Raw genomic sequence first — 22,112 nt, 5'->3', positions numbered from 1 at the left:
AATAAAACCAGCTTGAAATGCTATTTTGGTCTGTTACTCCTTTTTGTTTTAGTTTCTGTTACCTTGTAGGTGCTTGTACTGTTAAGTAACTTGAAAAATAACCATAATTAAAACTGCGGTCGCACTTGTGCGCGCAGTGATGAGCGGGCCCTCGCGTCCGTGCGCCTGTCGGGGAGGGCGGCAGGTCGTCCCGGCGTCAAGCAGACGTGCGCGAGTCCTGGGAAATGAGCCGTTTCTCATTTCTATAATTTTCACGTCCCAGACTCCCAGGTGCTCCGGCAGCGACCCGGAAACGGATGTCGAAGGAAAACAAATTTCTCTAAAGGGTCGTCGAGGATAGATTATCGAGGAGGCTGTCTGGAGGAGCCGTAACCGAGGATACACTGATTTAAAGGAGAGAGGAGTGTCTCTGGAGGAGCTATAACCGAGGGTACACTGAAGTATTCTCCTGAGACGATTTCAGCCAACAGTGATGTTTAAAAGAGGCGTGACGCATGTCTGGACTTCTGTCAAACGAAGCACAGCTCTGCAAACTGTTCCCGTTGTGATTATAAGTTATTTGAGATGATCAAATGTGCATCAGACTTTCTGCCCTGTACCGTTTGTTTACTCACTAATGACATGTCCCCTGGATGTTAGGTGATGTTACAGTGAGAACAGCTGCTGAGGTCAGTGCAGAAAGAAGAACAGTGTGTATAATATATATCGCTCAATAACAAATGTAACAGGCCTACATGTCACACTTTATTTGTAGACTTTAGGAGATATCTACAAATAAACATTAGGGTTAGGGTTAGGGGTTAGGGTTAGCGAGTGTCTTTTGTAATGAATATGCCGCCAGCAAAGGTCGTTGTTGGACTGTGTGTGTGTGTGTGTGTGTGTGTGTGTGTGTGTGTGTGTGTGTGTGTGTGTGTGTGTGTGTGTGTGTGTGTGTGTGTGTGTGTGTTGTGTGTGTGTGTGTGTGTGTGTGTGTGTGTGTGTGTGTGTGTGTGTGTGTGTGTGTGTGTGTGTGTGTGTGTGTGTGTGTGTAGTGTGTGTGGTGTGTGTGTGTGTGTGTGTGTGTGTGTGGTGTGTGTGTGTGTGTGTGTGTGTGTGTGTGTGTGTGTGTGTGTGTGGTGTGTGTGTGTGTGTGTGTGTGTGTTATAATGGGTCAAAAATGGTACATTCTCCGTTAGCCTACGAGCTCCCCGTTTGAGCGAAAGACTATTCCTTCTCAAAGTAGCATGACATTGGATATGCGCTGAAGTTGTCCTGGATTGGAATTTTTCCGATCATTCCCCTAGGAGGAGTTTGCAAGAATGTGCTTAAAAAGCATGAAAAATGCACATTTTTCTAAATGGCTGACTTTTTGGGGGGCGGGGCTAATGGAAGGCAATGTGAAATATGTGTGCAATCATAATAGCAATATGTATACAGCGTTTCGTGAATATCGGAATAACTATATTCGAGTAGTTTGGAGTAATTTGCGCCATGTAAATCGTCAAAAATGGTGTATTCGCTGTTAGCTTACGACCTCCACGAGTAATTTTTCAAAAATGTGCTCTGCAATGAAGTATCATATTGGATAGGGGCTAAACCTGTCCTGCATTGGAATTTTTCCGATCATTCCCCTAGGAGGAGTTGGTAAGAACATGCGTAAAATGGCTGAAAACCGCACATTTTCAAAATGGCCGACTTTCTGGGGGGCGGGGCTAATGAAAGGCAATTTGAAATATGTGTGCAATCATAATAGCAATATGTATACAGCGTTTCGTGAATATCGGAATAACTATATTCGAGTAGTTTGGAGTAATTTGCGCCATGTAAATCGTCAAAATGGTGTATTCGCTGTTAGCTTACGACCTCCACGAGTAATTTTTCAAAAATGTGCTCTGCAATGAAGTATCATATTGGATAGGGGCTAAACCTGTCCTGCATTGGAATTTTTCCGATCATTCCCCTAGGAGGAGTTGGTAAGAACATGCGTAAAATGGCTGAAAACCGCACATTTTCAAAATGGCCGACTTTCTGGGGGGCGGGGCTAATGAAAGGCAATTTGAAATATGTGTGCAATCATAATAGCAATATGTATACAGCGTTTCGTGAATATCGGAATAACTATATCCGAGTAGTTTGGAGTAATTTGCGCCATGTAAATCGTCAAAAATGGTGTATTCGCTGTTAGCTTACGACCCTCCACGAGTAATTTTTCAAAAATGTTCTTCTCAATTAAGTATCATATTGGATAGGGGCTGAACGTGTCCTGGATTGGAATTTTTCCGATCATTCCCCTAGGAGGAGTTGGCACGAATGTGCTTAAAATGCATAAAAACGCACTTTTTTCAAAATGGCCGACGTTTTGGGGGGCGGGGCTAATGGAATGTATATACAAATATGTCTGCAATTCCATGAGGAATGTTTGTGCCAAAAATCGTGAAGTTCTGAGAAACTATATGCGATTACCACACAATAGGGGGCGCTAGTGAGCAGTTTTTTTGAAAATGTACGTTTTTTTTTTACATTCTCGAAAAAGTCGTGGGCTCTGACGTGTGACCCAAGTTTTGCGTCCGAAGCTCTTTTTATGCTATCGCAATTTTAAAAAAAAGTATAGGCCACGCCCACATTCTGAATTTGTTGCGACACTTTAAATCTGAGTTCGTAGTCACCCCGAGAGTAGGTGTAAAAAAAAATAAGAAGAATTCGTACATCCGCTCTTGAGTTATAAATTGGTGGTGTTTTTGGCGCCCCCTATAGTCTTAAATGAAAATTATTTGGTGTGCCTATTTGCCAAGACAGATTGAAGCTTTCCACCAAAATCTGTGGTGAATGGATACATTGTTGATGAGTTATGAGCATTTCTTTATAAGCCCCGCCTTTTTGCGAGTACGTTTTAATTAATGGTGGAAATATGTATCGTTTGAACATGCTCATCTCCTAGGGTAATGTGTCTGACCCTCCACCGATGCTATATACGAAGTTTGGTGTTGAAAAACTGAAAATTGAAATTTAAGTGAATATTTAACTGTTTATGTAAATTTGACAATTACAAAAATATATATGTAGGCGGAGCTTAGGGTTCCAATTGGATTATTTGTAGAGCAGGTCCACCCGGATATGTGTGCAAAATGTCAGGTCATTCGGAGTTACGGTGCGACTTTGTGAATTTTTCCAAAATGGAATTGAGATAGGTGGCGCTAGCGAGCAAGTTGGAATATTTTAACCCATTGACTCCAGAATATTGTATTTTTCACCGGTTCTGGAATCCGTGCAAAATTATACAACTTTTTCAGCATCCTAAAGGCCTCAAAAACAGGAAACGCTGGCAGAAATATAATAAGAAGAATTCCACGAATAACAATAGGTATCCTTGCACTTCGTGCTAGGACGCCGTTGGGTCCTAGCACTCTCGTGCTCGGGCCCTAATAATACCACGAATAACAATAGGTATCCTTGCACTTCGTGCTAGGACGCCGTTGGGTCCTAGCACTCTCGTGCTCGGGCCCTAATAATACCACGAATAACAATAGGTATCCTTGCACTTCGTGCTAGGACGCCGTTGGGTCCTAGCACTCTCGTGCTCGGGCCCTAATAACCGACATGAAAAAATATCGTGATATATATCGTCTAGGGATGCTCCGATCGCCAATTTCGGGGCCGATCGAGTGGGCGGGGCCTAAATGGAAGATTTAAACATCACTTTAAATCTTCCATTTAAAGTGATGTTTAAACTCAGTTAATGGGGCTCATTCACTGGAGCTTCCACAAACAACAATCAACTTAATTATTACATTCAAATGATGTACATTATTCAAGTTTACATTCACTTTGGAGAATAACACGGGAGAAATGAGCGGAAGGGCTCTCTTTTCCTCTCTCCCTCTCCTGACAGCCTGTCAGTATCTCATGCAGCTCACTGATCCAGTAATGAGTGACCCGACAATGAAGAATAAATATATTGATAATAACTAGTTTAGCTTGTTCCAGAGGTATAAAATAGCTAAGTGTGTTAGGTCTAACTCTTACGGTACGTCCACACAGCAGCTTTTCAAAAATCTTGAAAATCTTGGAGCTGGGCGTGTCTGACAGCTTGGGGATTTTTTGCGAGCAACGCGACCAACAACCAATCACATGAATCTCCCGCCCCCGACATACAAAGCAAAAAACCCCGGGGATTTTATGCGAGCTATATATATATATAAACTCCCCAAACAGGCGAAAACCTACCAGTTCCACCCACTGTCTCTGCCACCTCCCTCCATGCCTGGTTCCTCCGGTTTGTATCCCGTTAATAGTTCTGGTCGTAAAGAACCGGGTGATTTGCTACCGTAATTTCTCGTTTGGAATATGAGGAAATGAACTGCGGTCTGGTTCTCCCTGTGTGTGTGTTTCGCTGCGCTTTCCGGTCCGGCGGGCGGAGCTGCAGGATTTCTGCTTCACGTTGCATACCGCTATTTTACTGTCTTTTTCGGACACCTTAAAATAATGCCAGACCGGTGAAGCCATTTTGGCGAGCTTGTTTTGCCGCACACAGAGAAAAGTGTCATGTATTTTACGTCATGCGATCGGCTCTCGCGATCGGCATGTTTAGAGAGCACCGATCGATCGGTAGAGAGTGAGTATCGGCCGATCTCGATCGGTGAAATATCGTCTATCGTGATACTGCTTGAAAAATATCGTGATAATATATTTTTCAATATCGCCCACCCCTAGTTCTGTATATATCTGAGACCTGTGATATATTGATGAAAAACAGTATGATAAGGGACCTTTAAGTAAATGGCGTACTTTTACTCCACTACATGTATTTAATACCGTTAGTTACATTTTGTTGCCGAGTTACATTTTGCAACCCTGTGTTTGATTAGATGAATTCATTTTTTTCTTTTTCTCTTGTTTTCTCTTTTATTAGAACAATTCTGGAGAACTGGATCTGCTGAGGAAGGAGCTGCCATCCACACAGGACCCCCGTGGTGCTGGAGGAATCTAAACGGCATCAGGGACATCATCCTCCCAAACCTCTGCTTCCTGCCGTCCAGCTGAACAGCAGCTCAGGAAGCTTCAGACAGTGTGTTGAACGGGAAGTGGTGATTTAGTAAACATGAGTGTTGTCCTGCTCTCGTTGGTGAAGCAGCGACTCACTGCGGCTGCTGAAGACATCTTTGTTCTGTTTGAAAGAACGATAGCAGAGTACGAGGAGGAACTGTCTCGTTCAAAACAGGAGCACGAGAGACACCGGAAACTACTGGACGCTGTTTTACAGCCTCAGCTTCAGATCCACAGAGCAGGTCTGTTCCCTCTTTATTCACTCTCTCTTTTTATAAAAAGGAACTCACATTGTGGTATAACACTCTTCAGAAAGTTGTAGGGATAGACCTGTTGGACGAAAAAAAACCGCTATTGTCTCAGGAAGCATGTAACTACTATGAAAAAAGGTTTGAAAGAAAGCAAAAGAGCGAAGAAACTGAAAATGTCTAAATAATTTCAACATGATAATGCAACACTGGGTGTCTCCTCTCTGCTGTGTGTACCTGTCTGTTCTTTTTCTCTGTCTTTGACCTGTTTAACCCTGAGCCTGTTTTTCGGGTCTCAGGCTCGAAAATGACATTCCCAGAACAAATGACTATTTCTTCCCTTTTTAAAACGGGTAAATGCACAATCTTTTTTCTCTAAGCAATGATAAACCTGTGAGTTGGATGTAGAAAAGTTTGTTTAATTTAATGTAAATTCAGATTGAACATAGTAAAAAAAATGTAAATGATAGTGTCCGTCCAAAATCCTTTTTTACTTATAGAGAAAACCACCCTTGAATGATGGGATGGTAGACTAAAAGCTTAGTCTGTATCAAGATTGATGCAAAACAAGTGACATTTGACCTTTTTAGAGAGATTTAGCAACAAAAAAAACACTTCTGGGTCATTTGGGTGGATTTTCCATATCTCTGGCCCCCCTCGTTCGATTTTGATGATTGACATCTCTTTTTAACTGTTAGAGCCAATATAATCTAGGGGAAGTTCCTAAAATCCATCTAAACATTACCCATTGGTGACTGAGTGCTGCGCAGCCAGAATGCCCCCAATCAGGCACGTGTATCTGTATTTCAGTTATTAAAAGACAAGCTAGACACTAGTGTGCAGGGAGAGTGTGTTATACTGGGGGGGGACTGGAACGCTTGCACTAATGTCACTTAAGACAGAATAGGACGGGAGCCTCATCCTCAGTCGTCCCTTTTACTGTCACAGGTGATAAGAGAGGCTGACTTAGTGGATGTGTGGAGGATGAAGCACCCCTCTGTTAAACAATACACCTGGATGAGAATGCTAGATGGGGGCGTCAGTGCAGCTAGGCTAGACATGTCTGCTTCTTTTATTACTCGTGCAGTGAACTGTCACATCCAGGTGATTGTCAAGGTTTGAAAAGTGCTTGAATTTTGGGAATGGTGCTTGAATTTGGGATAAAGTGCTTGAAATTGTAAATGCTTTACTTCACCTTTTAGATTAAAAGAAAATAAAGAAGTCGGAGCGTGCTTAATTGCTTCGCTTCTACATAAAACAGCTCTGCTCCGGCCTATGCACGTGACAGGCAAGTGTTTGTGTTACGTGTGACCTGGGCATTCTGATGAGTGATAGATGACTGTGTGCCAGGAGGTTGCCGTTTCAACGAGCGTTGGCTAGCAGAAGACAAATACAAGCCATGGCTGGGACGAGGGACAAGCCCACGAGTAGCCTCCTGCAAAGTTTGCAAAAATAACGATGCGATGGTCTGCGCTGACGAGCCACATGAAAGGTACGCCGTAGTAGAGCATTTTAGATTAGGCTAACGTTGCATGTTACGTTTGTTTAAGCTAACGTTAGCGAGCTGAATAGCAAACTCGATTGAGGGATAATAATAATTGCAGGGGACAATCCTTTCAGAGGAGCGTACCTATGTTATGTGCGTTACAGTCGCCATCCTGTGGTGTTCAGAGGATGAAGCACTCACGGCATTTCGTGTTATAGTCACGAAATATAATCTATTGATTCGACACAGAGCGATTTTGAAAGCAATGTATTTCTACTGGTAGTATGTTTCGTGCCTAAACTAGGGATGGGAATGATTAATCGAATATTCGAAATTATCAGGTATTCGAATAATTATTCAGGTATTCGAATATGATTTATGAATATTTTTTTTTTGGGAGGGATGCCTAAGTTGATTACATATTATCAAATTGAATAGTTCAATGTATACGACAGTGCCATTGCTAAATGTGTCAGGTCTAAAAGTGTGTTTTGCTCTGCTCACCGGTCCCTTACAGCGGGCCGAGCTGCAGGTGCTGATCTCTCTCTCTCTCTCGCGTCCGGTTATACTTCACTCGCGTTAATGTCCAAATCCATCAGATTTACCTAGTTCTAGCCAATGATATGGCTGCTGCCCCTCCCTACACGCAGATCACGCAGACTCAAACCTCATCTTATGCCCAAATGCGGCGCAAATGAGCTTCGCAGCCGTTGCGAGGTTCCGGCGCTAACAGTTAATGAGCGTGCTCCCCCGCCCCCTGTCAACACTCGCTGCTTGGCAACAGTGTGTTGCTGGTATTCAACATATTTTACCAGTCATAGTCCGGTAATTATTTACACTCTAATGAAGAGTCCTACACAACAGACATAGCGTCATATTTAGGTCTGGCCGGTTTCTGATCCCCCTTTTTGAAAAGGAGAACCACCACCCCGGTCTGCCACTTCTTCTGTACTGTTTCAGACTTCCACGCAATGTTGATGATACGTGTCAACCATGACAGTCCCTCAACACCCAGAGCCTTCAGCATTTTTGGGGCTTTGCCACTGTGGAGTTGTTTGACTACGTCAGTGACCTCCCCCCGGGAGATTGGTGTTGATCCCCCGTCATCCTCCAGCTCTGTTGGAAACGTCATTTCGATCTCTTTGTCTGTACACACAAGCTTGAAGATTGACATTAAAGCTGACTTTGACTTTGAACTATGGCTTTTAAGTTTTGAGAAAAGAGTCAGAATAGTGATAACACTGAGATTTTCAGAAACAAATCTGAATTCTTGTATTTAAATATAAATCAGAATTTAGGTATTTTCTGAAGAAAAGTCAGAATTCTGTACTGGTTAGAGATTGTTAGGAAAACTATTTTCCAAAATGTTGAGATGAATATCTGAAATTTTAAGATACAAATTTGAAATTCAGAGATTTTCCTAAAAAGTCAGGATTTTCTAAAAGATTCTGAACTTTGAGAAAAATGTAGGATTTTTGGTAGAATCAGAATTCTGAGATTAAAACAAAAAGATATTTAAATCAACAGGGAATTGATTAATTGCCTTTGGACGAATGACAGGCAGCAAGCTTACACTGAAACTGGTTCTCAGTGTTTTATATTTACATGAAGCAACTACATTCACTGACTTTTATCATTAGCTGTGTTTCTCAAAGACATACATGTATTGGATGACCGGGTCCCATTGGTCCAACTTCAACATTTTGAGAAGAAGAGCTGAATTTTGAGAGAAACTACGCCCCCACGCTCTCCTTGTCCAAACTAAGCAGTGTAACTAAGTTTTAGATCAGCTACTAGAAAAAAAGGTGTAATTATTGACTATTGAGACAACAGAAAAACTAAGGGGGAGGGGCTTAGAAAAATGATATGCAAGCATTTAAGGAATGTATAAGTTAAAGAAGTGTTAATCGTGGTTAGATTTTAAATTATAATACTCCATAGTTTCTCTGAATATGTGTTCCCTGTTTCCTGCAGACGTCCAGCAGCTGGTGGTTAAAGAAGAGGTTCCCCCTGAGCAGCAGGAGTGGAGCTCCAGTCTGGACCAGGAGGACCCAGAGCCCCCCCCACACATTAAAGAGGAACAGGAGGAACTCCGGATCAGTCAGGAGGGAGAGCAGCTTCAAGGGCTGGAGGAGGCAGATATCACCAAGTCCACATTCACTCCTGTCCCTGTGAAGAGTGAAGATGATGAAGTGAAACCTCAGTCCGCTCAGCTTCATCAAACTCAAACTGAGGACAACAGAGAGGCAGAGCCTCCAGCCAGCAGCTCAGCTGAACACATGGAAACAGAAGCTGATGGAGAGGACTGTAGAGGACCAGAACCAGCCAGGAACTCAGATCCAGAGAGACATTTACAACCAGAGACTGAGGACAACTCTGGAGACTCTTCTGAACCTGGGACTGAAGACAGTGCTGATTGGAAGAAGAGCAGAGAACCAGGCCTAAGACATAAGTGTGTTGGTCGTCAGTCCTCACAGCTTCATCAAACTCAAACTGAGGAGAACAGAGAGGGAGAGCCTCCAGCCAGCAGCTCAGCTGAACACATGGAAACAGAAGCTGATGGAGAGGACTGTGGAGGACCAGAACCAGCCAGGAACTCAGATCCAGAGAGACATTTACAACCAGAGACTGAGGACAACCCTGGAGGCTCTGCTGAACCTGACACTGGAGACTCTTCTGAACCTGACACTGGAGACTCTTCTGAACCTGACACTGGAGACTCTTCTGAAACTGACACTGGAGACTCTTCTGAACCTGACACTGGAGACTCTTCTGAATCTGACACTGAAGACTCTTCTGAACCTGACAGTTCAAGACGTCGTGCAGGAGATAAACCATTCAGATGCTCAGTCTGTAAGAAATGTTTTACACAGGGAGGAGGTTTAAAGATGCACATGAGAATCCACACAGGAGAGAAACCATTCAGCTGCTCAGTCTGTAAGAAATCATTTACACAGAGAGGAAGTTTAAAGGAACACATAAGAATTCACACCGGAGAGAAACCATTCAGCTGCTCATTGTGTGAGAAATCATTTCAGCGGAGTGAAAATTTAAAGAAACACATGAGAAACCACATAGGACAGTGCAGGATTGCAGTGTTTGTGACAAAATAATATCAAAAGATATATATATATATATATCAAAAGTGTGTTGGTCGTCAGACCTCACTGCTTCATCAAACTCAAACTGAAGAGAACACAGAGGCAGAGCCTCTAACTCAGATCCAGAGAGTCCCTCTAAGTGATATGACATTTGACACATATAATTTTTTGTGTTGCTATAGGTCAAATCTGAATGTGCACCAAAAAAAGAGGACAATTAATTTGTCCCATGACAATACATACAGAAGAACAATCTGTCAACCTGTATAAACTCTGTTTGACAATATTCATATGAACTCCATCTTTATTAATATTCATGGACAATATATTTAATGTTGTTCTCATACTGATTTTTTCATATACTATAACCATTGATTGTCGATAAACCATTTTATTGTGAGTATAAGGACTCCAAGTTTCCACGTACACATATAGGATGATTTTACGTGTTGAATCTGTGTTGGTGATATTCCAGCTAATCTTAAGGATAGAGGGTGTCGTTTTTTCTCATACTGATATTCTGAACAATCTGTGCTGTATGTGCTTGTCTCTACTGTAGGCTATTTTTATTATATGTACAGCACTTTGGCTCCACCAAAAATCATTTATAAATGTTGCTATATAAATAAAACTTGATTTGATTTGAACAAGGATAATCTTGTGTTTTTGAGCTGATGAGTAGTGCAGATATCACTTTAAAATCAATAGACAGTAAGGAGAATACTTAGTTCCGGTTGTAAAATCCTCCATTATCCAATGGGAATGGACGCTCACATTGCCTTTAACTGCCGCCGACATGGACGGATGCGGTGCTTCCCTGAGCGTAAAATACTGCTGCCGATGGGAATACATTGCAATCAGTTTGAAAGCTCTTTGCGTCCGTTTATGAAGCTGAAGGAGACTCAGCGCGTCACAACTGCACGCCAAAGGTAGCTGGTGGATTTACTCCAGGTGGAACTAAAGTCTGATTTAACACTATTATATTTCACATCATTCATCCACATCTGTAAAGTAACTAAAGGTATTAAATACATGTAGTGGAGTAAAAGTACACCATTTACCTCTGACTTATGTTTACTGCTAATCTAAAAGTACCTCAAAAATAGTAATCAATAATGTATTGAAAAGTTATTTGGCTGATGGGTTGCCCAGTCTACGTACAGATGGGTCACTCATTTTGAAATAGTAAACTTAGTTTTATTTTCTTTAATTTGTCATCCTCATTTAGAATGCTTTCACGAAACACACATTTGGTTGTTTATAGCATAAAGAACATCTGATTTAATGTGAGTATGTGTATATGAATATGTAATTTACAGCAGCTGTAAGATGCTTGAAAATTGGACAAGGTGTATGAACCCTGAAAGTTGTACATGCGGTAATGGCGTCTGACTGAGGCATAAAGTTATACACAGCTCACCGCAATAGAACGAGACTGGACATATATGGCGATCGTACATACCAAATATAATTATATCAACAGTCACAGCAGACAGAGTGAAATTACTGAGCATTTAACAGGCAGTCACACTTACGGCAAACAAGTACTGTAAACAATATATATACTACGCCGATTATTGTCTGTAAACTGTTATTTACATACGAAATGCAAACATATAGATAGAAACAGGTGCTTATGCCGCAGTAACAACACTAACAGTTTCATACAAGCACAACGCGGAACACACAACGACCCGTTCACTCGCTGAAAGTCTGTTTATGACCGTTCGCACGTTGTGCGTGACTAATGACGTTACAGTGTGAGGGGTGCGCCCGGTAACTGTCTCTGGACTGCCTGGGGGGCGTCCCAAAGCAGGGAACTTTGCACAAAAACCATATAAACACCCAACCGATTACTGTTTGGGTTTGAGGCGACATTGATACGGCGAAGCTACATGCTACAAGCTACGTAGTGGAGATAACTTTATCAGGAAAAACACCACTAAATAAAAAGGAATGCAAATATTAACATGGAAAAACATACAGCTTCCAATCCATCCCGGAGGGTTGGTATTGATCCAGTTTTTAGCCTTAGATTGGAGGCATATCCTTTTTTCACTTGAGTGAAGTTCTCAAACATGTCCGAGGTAAAATGTTTAGAACACACAAGCAGACATTTGCCGAGGTATTCTGGCACATTCCCCTTGAAAATCAATTCCAGCCACAGATTCTTCTGTTTTTCCAGGGATGGCATTGCATGCAGTCCCTTGTCCCGATTTTTGCAGCCAACAACAGCACAACTTTTCACTGCCTTAGACATGCTGGCAAATAACACGGATGCGACTCGGGGAGATTGAGCTTGCCGACAGCCTATATGGCAATGAGAGGTTCCAATGAGTTAATTCCCATGATAGGCGGAGCGTCACCGCCCACTATTCCGGGCTGACGTCAGCTCGGATGGAATCTGTATCCGCTTGTTGTAGCCCCGTTTTAAAAGATTTGGGTACGAAGGAAAAGAGAGAGGGTTGTATTTTCTGACACTTGGTGAGTTCCCTGAAACACCGGGGACACATATAAAAGACGTACAAAAGTGCATTTTGCATGATAGGTCCACTTTCAATTTGTTCGAAACTTTTTCAACTTTAAAAAATATTCAGCTTTTTAAACTCTTTTTAACATGTAACTCAATGGGAGCACCGTTTAAATCCTCTTTTACCTACACCGTGCGCCCAATGCTACTCCTTCCACATACTTTCAGCTAGAGACTTCATTCCAACTTTAAAATGGTCACAATACATTCACCTATTAAACTTGTATTCAGATTTTTTGATATCTTTTACAGTTTTTGACGTTTTATCCATCTTCTCCCGCTTATCCGTGGTCGGGTCGCGGAGGTAGCAGTTCCAGCAGAGAGCCCCAAACTTCCCTTTCATGTCAACCAGCTCTGACTGGGGGTCTCAAGGAGCTCCCAAGCCAGAGAAGAGATATAATCCCTCCACCTGGTTTTAGGTAGAGATATGATCCCTCCACCTGGTTTTAGGTAGAGATATAATCCTTCCACCTGGTCCTAGGTTGAGATATGATACCCTCCACCTGGTTTTAGGTAGAGATATGAACCCTCCACCTGGTCCTAGGTTTAACCCTCAGTCTCCTCCCAGCTGGACGTGCCTGGAACACCTCCCTAGGGACGCGCCCAGGTAGCATCCTTATTAGGTGCCCGAACCACTTCAACTGACTCCTTTCGATGCGAAGGAGGAGCGGTTCAACTCTGAGTCCCTCCCGGATGACTGAACTTTTCACCTTATCCCTAAGGGAGACGCCAGCCACCCTGCGGAGAAAACCAATCTTGGCCGATTGTATCTGCGTTCTCGTTCTTTCGGTCATGACCCATCCTTCAGGACCATAGGTGAGGGTAGGAACGAAAATGGCCCGGTAGACAGAGAGCTTTGCCTTCTGGCTCAGCTCCCTTTTCATCACAACGGTGCGGTAAAGCGACTGCAGGATAGCGACTGCAGTAAAGCGACTGCAGTAAATTCTCCGATTCTCCGGCCCATCTCACGTTCCATTGTTCCCTCACTCAAGAACCCGAGATACTTGAACTCCTTCACTTGGGGTAAGGACTCATTCCCTACTTGGAGTGGACAGTCCATCAGTTTCCTGCTGAGAACCATGGCCTCAGATTTGGAGGTGCTGATCCTCATCCCAGCCGCTTAACCCTCGGTTGCGAACCGATCCAGTGAGTGCTGAAGGTCGCAGACCGATGAAGCCATTAGAACCACATCATCTGCAAAAAGCAGTGGTGCAATCCACCGAACTGCAGACCCCCTCCCCCACGACTACACCTTGAAATCCATCCATGAATATTGCAAACCGGATTACCAACAAAGTGCATCCCTGGCGGCGGCCAACCCTCACAGGAAATGGGTCCGACTCACTGCCAAGGACCCGGACACAGCTCTCGCTTTGGGAGTACAGAGATTGGATGGCCCTGAGTAGAAACCCCCTCACCCCATACTCCTGCACCACCTCCCACAGTATCTCCCTGGGAACCCGGTCATACGCCTTCTCCAAATCTATAAAATACATGTAGACCGGATAAGCCCACTCCCAGGTCACCTCTTGGTTCCTTGCGAGATTAAAAAGCTGATCCGTCGTTCCACGACCAGGACGGAATCCGCATTGTTCCTCCTCAATCTGAGGTTCGACGATCGGCCGGACCCTCCTTTCGAGTACCTTAGAGTAAACTCTCCCGGGAAGCCTGAGTAGATAGATAGATAGATATACTTTTTATTAATCCCCGTGGGGAAATTGTTTCTCTGCATTTGACCCATCCTAGTGTTAGGAGCAGTCGGCTGCCATTTTGAACAGCGCCCGGGGAGCAGTGTAGGGAACGGTGCCTTGCTCAGGGACACCTCGGTAGCACTTGGTCTTGCTGGGACTTGAACTGGTGACCTTCCAGTTGCCAAGCCAAGTCCCTATCAACTTCTCCACCACCACCCTAGTAGTGTGATGCTTCTAGAATTTGCACACACCCTCTATAGAATAGAATCGGAGGGATGAAACCCTCTTTAATGGTCACACATGCAGAGCGCACACAGTGAAAATTGGCCTCTGCATTTAACCCATCCTAGAAGTAGGACCAGTGGGCAGCTATTGTACAGCGCCCGGGGAGCAATGGGAGTGGGGGGGAAGGGGGATGTCCGGTGCCTTGCTCAAGGGCACCACGGCAGGGCCCAGGAGGTGAACTGGTACCTCTCCAAGTAGCAGTCCACACTCCATATTTAGGTCTGGTCCGGGGCTTGGACTGTGACCCTACAGCTCACAGTCCAAGCCACTGCCGGTTTCTGATCCCCCTTTTTGAAAAGGGGAACCACCACCCGGGCTGCCACTCCTTCGGTACTGTTTCAGACTTCCACGCAATGTTGATGATACGTATCAACCAACACCCAGAGCCTTCAGCATTTTTGGGCGGATCTCTGAAGAAAAGTCAGAATTCTGTACTGATTAGAGATTGTTAGGAAAACTATTTTCCAAAATGTTGAGATCAATATCTGAATTTTTAAGATACAAATTCTAAATTCAGAGATTTTCCTAAAAAGTCAGGATTTTCTAAAAGATTCTAAACTTTGAGAAAAATTTAGGATTTTTGGAAGAATCTGAATTCTGAGATTAAAACAAAAATATATTTAAATCAACAGGGGATTGATTAATTGCCTTTGGACGAATGACAGGCAGCAAGCTTACACTGAAACTGGTTCTCAGTGTTTTATATGTGCATGAAGCAACGACAGTCACTGACTTTTATCATTATCCTCATTAGCTGTGTTTCTCAAAGACATACATGTATTGGATGACCGGGTCCCATTGGTCCAACTTCAACATTTTGAGAAAAAGAGCTACATTTTGAGATAAACTACGCCCCCACGCTCTCCCTGTCCAAACTAAGCAGTGTAACTAAGTTTTAGATCAGCTACTAACTCACCGGTTTTCCTGAAACTCTCCAGAGCATCTGGAAAAAAGATGTAATTATTGACTAAATCAAATCAAGTTTTATTTATAGACACATTTATAAACGATTTTTGGTCGAGCCAAAGTGCTGTACATATAATAAAAATAGCCTACAGTAGAGACACTTTACAGCAAATACAACAGCACAGATTGTTCAGAATATCAGTATGAGAAAAAACGACACTCTCTATCCTTAGACCCTCAGACTATTGAGACAACAGAAAAACAAAGGGGGCGGGGCTTAGATGATAAATGATAGGCAAGCATTTAAGGAATTTATAAGTTAATGAAGTGTTAATCGTGGTTAGATTTTAAATTGTAATACTCTAGAGTTTCTCTGAATATGTGTTTCCTGTTTCCTGCAGACGTCCAGCAGCTGGTGGTGGTTAAAGAAGAGGTTCCCCCTGAGCAGCAGGAGTGGAGCTCCAGTCTGGACCAGGAGGACCCAGAGCCCCCCCCACACATTAAAGAGGAACAGGAGGAACTCTGGAGCAGTCAGGAGGGAGAGCAGCTTCAAGGGCTGGAGGAGGCTGATATCACCAAGTCCACATTCACTCCTGTCCCTGTGAAGAGTGAAGATGATGAAGAGAAACCTCAGTCCTCTCAGCTTCATCAAAGACAAACTGAACACCTGGAAACAGAAGCTGATGGAGAGGACTGTGGAGGACCAGAACCAGCAAGGAGCTCAGATCCAGAGAGACATTTACAACCAGAGACTGAGGACCACCCTGGAGACTCTTCTGAACCTGACACTGAAGACAGTGCTGATTGGAAGAAGACCAGAGAACCAGCTTCAAACTTTCAGAGAAATAAACAAGACACTGTCAGTGATTCAGGACGTAGTGCAGTAGAGAAACCATTCAGCTGCTCAGTCTGTAAGAAAACGTTTACGTATAGAAGAAGTTTAAATAGACACATGAGAGTCCACACAGGAGAGAAACCACACAGCTGCAGTGTTTGTGACAAAAGATTCATCCAGAGTAATCATTTCAAAATCCATAAGTGTGTTGGTCGTCAGTCCTCACAGCTTCATCAAACTGAGGAGAACAGAGAGGCAGAGCCTCCAGCCAGCAGCTCAGCTGAACACATGGAAACAGAAGCTGATGGAGAGGACTGTGGAGGACCAGAACCAGCCAGGAACTCAGATCCAGAGAGACATTTACAACCAGAGACTGAGGACAACCCTGGAGACTCTTCTGAACCTGACACTGAAGACAGTGCTGATTGGAAGGAGACCACAGAACCAGGTCCAAACTCTCAGAGAAATAAAAAAGACCCTGTCAGTGATTCAAGAAGTAGTGCAGGAGTGAAACCGTTCAGCTGCTCAGTCTGTAAGAAATATTTTACACAGAGAGGAGATTTAAATAGACACATGAGAGTCCACACAGGAGAGAAACCGTTCAGCTGCTCAGTCTGTAAGAAATATTTTACACAGAGAGGAGATTTAAAAAGACACCTGAGAGTCCACACAGGAGAGAAACCATTCAGCTGCTCAGTCTGTAGGAAATATTTTACAGGGAGAGGAGATTTAAAAAGACACATGAGAGTCCACACAGGAGAGAAACCATTCAGCTGCTCAGTCTGTAAGAAATATTTTTCAGCGAGTGGAGATTTAAATAGACACATGAGAGTCCACACAGGAGAGAAACCATTCAGCTGTTCAATTTGTAAGACATCTTTTAAATTGAGAGGAAATTTAAAGAAACACATGCGAACCCACACAGGAGAGAAACCATTCAGCTGCAGTGTTTGTGACAAAAAATTCACCCACAGCCATCAGGTCAAAAGACATAAGTGTGCAGGAAAGAAAACATTTGGCTTGTATTTGAGTGAGAAAATATTAGGAACCTAGTCAAATCTTAATAAACACATGAGAATCCACACAGGAGAGAAACCACACAGCTGCAGTGTTAGTGACAAAAGATTCACCCAGAGTCATCATTTCAAAATCCATAAGTGTGTTGGTTGTCAGTCCTCACAGCTTCATCAAACTCAAACTGAGGAGATCAGAGAGGCAGAGCCTCCAGCCAACAGCTCTACTGAACACATGGAAACAGAAACTAATGGAGAGGTCTGTGGATGACCAGAACCAACCAGGAGCTCAGATCCAGAGAGACATTTACAACCAGAGACTGAGGACAACCCTGGAGACTCTTCTGAACCTGACACTGTAGACAGTGATTGTTATTAGGTTTAAACTCTTTGGGCAAGTCCCTGTAAGTGATATATATTGTGATACCTTCTCCGAGTGTGATAAGACATTTTTGGTCAAATCTGCATGTGCAACAAAAAAAGATGACAATTAATTAGTAATATTCATACATGACTTCATCTAAACTCCATCTTTATCAACAGAAGTCGACAATATGTTTAATGTTTTTCTCATAATGATCTGCTGATTTATACTATAACCACTGACTGTTGATTAACGACTTTATTATTATTAATACTAATAATAATGGACTTCCGGTATGAGCGCAAGCGAGTAAGCCGCGCTTAACCCTGCTCCGCTACAATCCTTTCGAAGTCCTGTATAAAACTACAGAACTGTTCCCAGAAAGTGTGGGCAACTTTTTGTATCGAAGAAGCGATACCAAATCTTGGAAAGTCAAACAGAGAAAGGGGGAAAACACAGACGCAAGCAAAGTTAACTAACTCCGGGGCACAAAGCATGGAGCACAGAGCTAGCCAAGAGGCTAACACCGAGCTCACCGGGGCTAAAGAAGAAATACTGACAGCAATAGGCAGCTTAAAGTAGGAGTTTTCAAACAGACTGGAAGAGATTCTGACTGCTGTTGAGGAAACTAGGAAGGATCTGACTGACTGTACTGAAAGAATAACACAAGCAGAGGTGCGTTTATCAACAGAGGACGAGCACGCTGAATTACAAGAGACAGTTAAAACACTGATGAAAAAAAAACACGTTCTGGAAGATGAAGTCGTGGTGAGGGTGGTGAACCTGCCTGAGGGCGCTGAGGGCCCGGACACTTGCTCATTTCTGGCAGGCTGGATACCGGAGGCGTTTGACTTGGGTCCCCTGTGGTGCCCGATAGTGATGGAAAGAGTGCGTCGGGCCGAGGAGAGACAGCGATACTCCACCGAGAACTTTGATAATGAGATTTCTGAACTATAAGGACAAAGTCACAGTGATAAAGGCAGCTAAGGCAAAAAAAGACATCCTCTACAAAAACCAACAGGTGCGGTTTTAGTACGACCTCGCCAATGAAGTGCACAAACAACGAGGCAGTACGACTCAGTGCGCCAGCAGCTGCGGAACCTGGGCCTCAGCTTCAAACGCTGGCGTTTTTTCTGGAGTAATTATATTGATACAAGTAGCGAGGAGTAGGAATCGCTTTTTTTCCCTTTACGTTCGTATCGCATCGGTCTCAGAAGGCTGAGTGGACCAAACTTGACCCACTCTACCATGCTGCACTGCGATATATATATCAAATGCAACCTATAGTACTCATTGCAAACTGTATAGCCTAACTGGATGGTCCTCACTTAGTATGCGTAGGATGCAGCATTGGTTTTTATTAATGTATGAAGCCATTTTAGGTAAGCTTCCACTGCATATGTGCCAGATTTGCTCCAGTTTTGTGACTCTTACACCTCAGATCCAGTGCCTGGATACGGTTCCAGGTACCTGCTGTGCGGACTGAGGCTGGAAAAAGGAGTCTGTTTCATGATGGTCCTTGGTCTTGGAATGACCTTCAATCACGCCTTAAACTGACGGCACTTGTCCCTATAGCCTGTTTTAAATTGAAGTTGTCTGAGGTCCTTACCACCAGCTGCTCTTGCAGTAATAAGTAGTACCTTTCCTACTGTCCCAAAAGTGCACAATGTAGTGACTGCTTTTCAGTTTTGTTTTGTTTACTTAGTTGTGTTCTCTGTATTTTATATGTCTGTGTTATATGCAACGTTGCTGCCTTCTTGGCCAGGTCAGCATTGTAAATTAGATTTGATCTCGTAAATAAAGGTAAAATAAAAAAAGGACTGATCCAGGATCCGTTCACAACAGTAGCTGGAAGCAAAGTATAGATTCCCATTCAGAGAATGGGGTTATTTTGTTACTGTGGTTCATTATGTTTACAGTATGTGCTAGTGTTTAAGTGTGTCAACCCTTTCATACATGACAATCTTGTTAACAGCACTTCGTGGTATACTGTGTCTCAAAAAAGTAGAACTTAAATGCATCTCCTGGAATTGCAGAGGTTTACAAAAGACTAAGAAAATCAAACAAGTGATGAATAAGCTGAAAGACACTGATTCAAAAATTGGTAGGAGGTGGAAGGGGAGCATTGATGCATCGTCATTTACATCACAAGCAAGGGGAGTCATGACTCTTATCCAAAAATCAGTGCTCTTTCAAGTTTCTAATGTCATTAAGGATACATTTGGTAGATATTTGGTTATCCAGGGATCACTGCTCTCAGTTACTTTGAATTTGGAACATATACAGCCCCAATACAGATGAGCCTGGCTTCTTTACAAATGTATTTCTTACACTTGCATCTCTCCCAGGAGAATATATAATTGCAGGGGACTGGAACTGTACACTAGATTCAAGCAGGGACCGATCTACAGGTGTTGATCAAACTCCCACTAGAAGTAGAACAACTATTCAACATTTCATTCAAGAGATACATCTGGAGACACCTGAAACCTAACTATATTACTTACTCGTCTCACTCAAGTACTTTTCAGACATATTCACGGATAGATTACTTTTTAATCTCTGCAACGTTATGTTAAAAAATACAGGACTGTTACTATGGCAGTATATTAAAGGTTCCATGTCATGGCCATTTCTACTGATCATAATTCCATTGTTGAGGTCTACTAAAATAGATTTATACTGTGCAATTTTCCAAACTCACATTGGTTTTGCATACAGCATCTCTGTAAAGTATGTGTATTCAGCGGTATTCACTCTCTGTCCTAAACGGCTCGTTGGAGCTCTTGCCCCCCCTGTGAGCCCAGTTTATTTTTTACAGTAAATGTACTATATAATATTTACATTATTTTTGCACTTTCAGAAAATGCATGCAGATGTACGTAAAATAAAAATTATTATCTGTAATTAAATATGTAACTCGTTATATGAAAGTGTATTACTATTATAAGACTATAAGATATTTCTTTGTAATTTTAAGGTAAACATAAAACTGTAAAAAAAAGCGTCAAATAAAAAAAACGTAAAATGTAAGTAAAACATTTTTACATAAATCATTTTCTCAATATTCGATTGAATCCACCACAAACACAAAATATCCAATGTTGAAACAAAAGTAAATACATATGTTTTCATGAAATTCCTAACTTACTATATTGTAAACATCTACAGTTGACAATATCATTAAAAAAAAAAAGATCATAGAAAGTGGAGAAATCTCTGCAGGGAGGACCCAGGTTTAAAACACACACTGTTATTTACTCAACAATAAGTCACAGTTATCCTTGTTTTATTTATGTTGCTGTGTTTTTTTTTCTTCCATTGGTCAATATACAGTAATAAACCGCTTTTCTGCTTGCTCTTGCCTCTGCTTACTTTTTATGCTGATTTTCCTATTATTATTCTCTGAAAACTTCGAGCAGCGGCTCCTGGACATTAACTTATCACTGGGACAGTTCATCTTCGTAAATAGACGGAGGGTTTCAGCCATATTTCAACATTTTTACGACGACGTCAGTCTTACAATAGCGTGGCCTAGCAACAGCTAAAGCCTGGTAGGCTACTGCTATTTAGCTTAAGCTAGTTGGTAGCAAAATGCCTCCGTTCTCTACAGATGACTTCCAGAAACGTATACAGAAGATGGCTGTGTTGGAAATGAAAATGCAACGGTTGGAAGTTAACGTGGAAGTGAATGGACTATGTCGTGGGAATGACACGACTTTACCAGTGTTGCAAAGTAATGGAGAAGGGTATGCTAACTCACAGCTAGTTAGCAGCTACAAGGATTCCAAGGAACAGGAGGGCTGTGTACCGGGTAATAAATCTACAAGTGGTAGTCCTCCCTGGAACTCTCTGGGTGCAAAGCCTAAGAGTAAATCACTTCCATGGGATTTGGGAGGACGGATAACAGGCAGAGCCCAGAGCTCCGAAATCTGTGATGCGACCGGCTGGCCTGCATTGTTATCACCCAGGAAGAGCGCCTCTTCAACCCCTATTCATACTAGGAAACAGCAGTGGACAGCTGCTAAAGGGAGAATTACAAACAATCCTCCTAAACCACCAAGTGTGCCAATCCAGAACAGATACGCTCCGCTGACCAAGAACCGGAGATCTGATGACCTGGATAACCTGTCCTCTTCACGCAGCAGGGTAAGGACCAATAGCTACTCTAAAAGTAAAAGGCTAGAGGGAAAGCTAACGACTGGGCCTGAAACTCTGATTGTGGGTGACTCTGCTGTAAGAGATGTAAAAGGTCTGTGTAATAAGAACAACACCAAAGTACTCTGTTTTCCCAAGGATGTGGTCTCTGACTTGGCTGAGAAGATCCTGCATATTGGGGCTGAACATCCGACTGTGAAGAATGTGGTACTGCATATTGGAACAAATGATGTTGTGAAACAACAGTCAGAAGTGCTGAAAGAAGACTTTAAATGTTTGTTGGAAACTGCCAGCTCTCTAAATGCAGAGGTGTTCATCAGTGGCCCTCTACCGCCAGTCAGAAGAGGAGTGGAGAGATTCAGCAGATTGTTTGCACTGAACACCTGGCTTTCAACTGTCTGTACTGACCATTCTGTTCATTTTATTGACAATTTTAACTTTTTCTGGGATCGCAGACATCTTTTCAAGGCAAA

General features: G+C 42.8%; 1 protein-coding gene across 2 annotated transcripts; it reads left to right on the top strand.

Moving 5' to 3' along the window:
* The first annotated feature begins 381 nt into the window (after nucleotides 1–381).
* LOC117557231 (zinc finger protein 79-like) lies at nucleotides 382–20,569 on the top strand. Of its 2 annotated transcripts, XM_034232953.1 has the most exons (3): nucleotides 382–430; nucleotides 4,889–5,264; nucleotides 15,671–20,569. In XM_034232953.1, the coding sequence occupies exons 2-3, from the start codon at nucleotides 5,078–5,080 to the stop codon at nucleotides 17,155–17,157; spliced, it is 1,674 nt and encodes a 557-aa protein (XP_034088844.1). In that variant the 5' UTR covers nucleotides 382–430; nucleotides 4,889–5,077; the 3' UTR covers nucleotides 17,158–20,569. The 2 variants fall into 2 exon arrangements, with proteins under 2 accessions (XP_034088844.1, XP_034088845.1); XM_034232954.1 differs by lacking the exons at nucleotides 382–430; nucleotides 15,671–20,569 and adding an exon at nucleotides 8,731–10,490.
* The last annotated feature ends 1,543 nt before the right edge of the window (nucleotides 20,570–22,112 follow it).

Source organism: Gymnodraco acuticeps, unplaced genomic scaffold, assembly GCF_902827175.1.
Source record: "Gymnodraco acuticeps unplaced genomic scaffold, fGymAcu1.1, whole genome shotgun sequence".
In the NCBI taxonomy this organism is placed as follows: domain Eukaryota; kingdom Metazoa; phylum Chordata; class Actinopteri; order Perciformes; family Bathydraconidae; genus Gymnodraco; species Gymnodraco acuticeps.
This window is presented reverse-complemented; position numbering and strand designations above follow the sequence as displayed.

Coding starts and splice junctions, on each gene's coding strand:
- LOC117557231 (XM_034232953.1), top strand. CDS start 5,078: ATGAGTGTTGTCCTGCTCTCGTTGGTGAAGCAGCGACTCACTGCGGCT. Junction 5,265..15,670: donor GCTTCAGATCCACAGAGCAG/GTCTGTTCCCTC, acceptor TGTTTCCTGCAG/ACGTCCAGCAGCTGGTGGTG.